The 4,548-nt window shown below is 40.1% G+C and overlaps 1 protein-coding gene across 1 annotated transcript; it reads left to right on the forward strand.

Annotated features, from left to right (window-relative positions):
- The first annotated feature begins 291 nt into the window (after positions 1–291).
- LOC143892422 (Protein kinase superfamily protein) lies at positions 292–1,841 on the forward strand. Its single transcript, XM_077397032.1, has one exon. It carries the CDS (start codon positions 459–461, stop codon positions 1,563–1,565), a length of 1,107 nt encoding a protein of 368 aa, XP_077253147.1. The 5' UTR covers positions 292–458; the 3' UTR covers positions 1,566–1,841.
- Positions 1,842–4,548: the final 2,707 nt, after the last annotated feature.

Genomic DNA, 4,548 nt, shown 5'->3' on the forward strand with positions numbered 1-4,548 from the left:
AAAATATTCGTAAACGATGAGAAAGGGGTGGAAATATCACTCCCCTTTACAAATTATTGGTTTATTTATTTAGAAGCAAGACAAAGACTTACTGACGCGTGCCGACGACTTTACAATTCCACACCCCACCAGACGTCGACCTTTGAAAGAGAAGGAAAAGCGATGATTTTTTTTCGCCCCCTATGTAGGATTATGCGCTCCGCTTTTGACGTGATTTGCCGTAAAAAAGAATCAGGTCTGCCCACAGTTCACGTTAAAAGTGGGGGCGCATAATCCTACAGGGGGGGGGGGGGGGGGGGGGCGAAAAAATCATCACCCAAAGAGGAACCAGAGTTTATATTTTTCGCATGGATCAAAATCCCGTTAATTTCAGTTCTATAATTCTCCTTCCCTTTTGTTCCCAAACCCATCTATAAACCTAACCCAACCAAACCCTACTTATTCAATCTCTATCAGCCATGGATCCAAAGCTCCAAGCCCTAATAGCAGCTTCCATTAGTTTCATCATCGTCGGTCTAATCTGCTTCCTCGTTGTCTTAATCTGTAACAAAACCAAAACTAGAAAACAAAGAAGACCAAACCCCAACTCTACCCCTCTTTATTCTTTCCACATAGATGAAAGCGCTTCCTTTGATCCTTCTCTAAGACAGGTCTCAATGGCCGATTTAATCTCCGCCACCCGAAACTTTGCCGGTGACGGAATTATCGGTGACGGAAGTTTCGGTTTCGTCTACAAAGCTCGACTCCCTAGTGGCGTTACTGTTGCCGTTAAAAAACTCAGCCTAGATGCTTTCCAGGGCTTTAGAGAATTTCGGGCAGAGATCGAAACCCTAGGCAAGATCAGTAGCCGAAACCCTAATCTCGTTCGGATCCTAGGCTATTGTATATCTGGATCCGATAGGGTTTTAATCTATGACTATTTCGAGAACGGGAGCCTCGACCAATGGTTACACGACACGTTGCCGGAACGAGTCCCACTTTCTTGGGCTAACCGGGCCCACATCATCGAAGGGGTTGCGTCTGGGATTGCTTTTTTGCATAATGAGTCGGACCCGAAGATAATTCATAGGGATATTAAGGCTAGTAATATATTATTGAGTTCGGGCTTTGAGGCCCGAATAGCGGATTTCGGGCTTGCTAGACGGGTCGAGGGGGCCCATTCGCATGTATCGACCCAAGTGGCTGGGACCATGGGGTATATGCCTCCGGAGTATAAGGATGGGATTACGATTGCTACGGTGAAGGCCGATGTTTATAGTTTTGGGGTACTTATGTTGGAAGTGGCCACGGGGAAGAGGCCTAATTTGCCTGTGTTAAGGGAGGGTGGGAAGGATGTGTGGTTGGTCGAGTGGGCCCGGAGGATGGTGGGCCTTAATAGACATATGGAGATGTTGGATGATGTTATGTCCAAGGAGGGATTGGTATCAGAAGGTGAGGGGGCGGATCAAGTGAAAAAATTCTTCCACATTGCTTGTCTTTGTACTAGTGAGAATTCTAGAGAGAGGCCTACTATGGAGGAGGTAGTTTCTTTGCTAGCTCAGATTTTAGTGATTTCTCTCCAGTAGGAGTGCAGCTTGGGTCGGGTTGGGTTGAGCTTTTGCTAAAAAATGAATGGGAATTAACTTGAACCCGTCTCGATTTTATGGCAAAAGCTCAACCCGAAATCCAAAGAATCGACCATTTTGCACCCTACTTTTTTAGATATATAATTATTAAACTATGTATTAGTATTTGAAAAGCTATTATTTTAAGGATTAGTGTTGTAGATTTTGTAATCAATGATTATAATCTATCAATAGGACATATATATCATGAAGAATCTATATCATTTGATCGTCTATTGTGCGGCCGTGTGGTATTTTACTTCTCTCTTTTGGAACTTCACTCTATTCATTCCAGAGTGAAAATGCATACATTGGATTAGCCAATTGGTCTTGTTTTCACTTGTTGAATGTTGATTTTTGCTGAATTTTTGCCCGAAACCAGTTAATTTACCGATGGGGTGCCGTTCGGCATGGGACCAAGACCATATAGGTTGTTTCATAATCTACAAGGAAATTGGTCTCCACTACAAATTCTAGACACCTCATTTTGCTCAGCTAGATTGCAAGATTACAAAGATGAAATTGTATGGAGGCTGCCTCAATCTCATCTCAGAGCTTCTTCTTGTAGACCTACTCTTAAAAACCATTAGGACAACTCCCAAGATACCGACGACCACAGTTGCAAATCAAATCGGGTGGGTTGGGTTTTCCAGAATCCTACCTTACTTGAGAAACAATCACACGTTGGGTCAGGTCGGGATTTTGAAAGGGAAAATTTAGATTCATAAATCCGACCCTACCCGAGATAGTTTCTAGGGTCGGGTTGCAGTGGGATTTTCCATTTGGACTCATTTTCCTTTTGGAATGCGTGGAACTGAAACTTCTTAGTAGCCAGAGGAAAAGAAAGCAAAAGTGATTCCAGCAGTAGGTGCAAGCGAAATGGGACCTGCCTAAACCGTGAAAACAGGGTTGTGAGTGATTACATGAGTTGCTCAAACAATCCCAATCAGCCCTCTCACGGGGAAGAACAGATAGTTTCTAGGGTTGGGTTAGGTGAGTTTTTCCAATTGGTCTCATTTTACCTTGAGAATGCGTGACATGAATGATGTGCCATTAAGTGATAGTGCAAGCGGATTCAACTAATGGTTTCTTGTTTGGAAATGCTTTCCCGTAAACAAATTATTGATGCAACTAACTGTTTTCACTTTTGAGTTTGGAGGAATGAAAAAAATTAAAGAAGGGAGAAGTTGAGGGGCAACGACCGTCCAGTGTATTAGATAAGAGAGTAGTGTTACAGTTTTATCTTTTTAGCGAAAAAGTAAGAAAATTCACGGGTAAGGTTGTAACTTAGGTCAGGATGATGCAAGTTTAGTAAAACACTAAAACCCGACCTAACTTACAACATTACCCATGACCTCAAACAAATATTTAGTCCTCGTTCATTTTGGATTTTGAGAATTGATTTTTATTTCAAAATTGATTATTAGACTCAAAATGAAATACAATTGAGTCCAATGATCATGTTTGGAGCGAAAATCAATTCTCAAAATCCAAAACGAACAGAGCTTTAGTAATCCGTGATGCCCTCTTTGTTTTGGATGTTTGACAACTGATTGTGTGTCCAAAAACTGATTATTGAACTAAAAATTAAACTTAATTTCCACACCAATAATCATTTTGGACTCACAATCGGTTCTCAAGATCCAAAACAAACAGGGCCTTAATCTCCTTCAGCATGCTTAAATAGTTTAATATCTATGTAGAAAGATTCAATGTCTAGTACCTTGATAAATGATCAAGCCCCATATTAAATTTCAACTCAAGCCCCACATAAAATTTCAAATGCATGTTGATGGTGAAGTTATCATATAAAGCCACGTTAAATAGTATTCATCCATGAGACCTTTAGATCTTGTTTTGATCTATGCTAATTGAGCATGATTTAAATTTAATTAGTTGTTTCTAACCACAATAAATCTATTTGTTTAGCTAGATTCACTTGAATACCTTTCGATCACTGTTAGATCTCAACTTGCATTAAAATAGTGATCATATCAATCCCTTCATATCCTTCTAGTACACGTTGCACTCATGCAAGTGGTCCTACTACAAGTTGAACTCAAGAAAGTGGACCCCATCTGGATATCACCCAAAAGACGAATGTGGAATGACTAACATACCCCATCTGGATACCACACTTATCCTTTCGCCAATTCTCATTTACACAAGGGAAAAAAACTTGGGTCCAGATCAGTTTGGAGGAACTTCCTCCGTACCCTTGCTAATAGCTCTAATTGGGAGGGGTGTGGAAATATCGATTCCTTCTAAAACCAAAAAGTAAGCATGGAATTGATATTTCCACATCCCTTGCTATTAGAGGGGTTGGAGGAGGTTCCTCCAAACTGATCTGGAGCAAAGTTTTGTTCCAAACAAGGTGGGTCCTGTGGGAGGTGGAACACAGATTACCTCCTAAGCCCACCTACTAAAAAGTACATTTTCTTTCATTACTTGGGACTTACAATTTACAAATGCATTTGTAAATTTCTTTTAAATTAAAGATTTATAGTATCATTCAAAAACAAAGAAAAGAACACACACAGGGGCGATGCCACATGAGAGGAAAGGGGGGCAATTGCCCCCCTTATTTTTTTGGAAAAAAAAAATATGCCTTTATTTTTTAATACTTACCCCCTTTTTTAAAAAATATGCCCCCCTTTCCAATCATCCCTAAGATAGAAAATAAGTTTAAAATTTTAATTTTACCATTTTTATCTCCCTTTTTTGTGCAAAATTTACTATAATTTTTGCCCCCCCGTGCAAAATTTCAGATAGAAATTTTTTCTATCTTAATTTCAAGATAGATAAAAAATTACTATAATTTTTGCCCCCCTTGTGCAAAATTTCTGGCATCGCCCCTGAACACACACATATATGTGTATGTATATGCTAGTATTCGGGGCCATGCTATGCATGGGAGTAAAATGGTGGGCCCCACACAATCAAA

This window comes from Tasmannia lanceolata, unplaced genomic scaffold (assembly GCF_043159265.1).
Source record: "Tasmannia lanceolata isolate RefF3 unplaced genomic scaffold, GAP_Taslan_0.1 ptg000015l, whole genome shotgun sequence".
In the NCBI taxonomy this organism is placed as follows: domain Eukaryota; kingdom Viridiplantae; phylum Streptophyta; class Magnoliopsida; order Canellales; family Winteraceae; genus Tasmannia; species Tasmannia lanceolata.

What these genes read in the sequence shown, in the direction of transcription:
- LOC143892422 (XM_077397032.1), top strand. Translation starts at nt 459, where the DNA reads ATGGATCCAAAGCTCCAAGCCCTAATAGCAGCTTCCATTAGTTTCATC.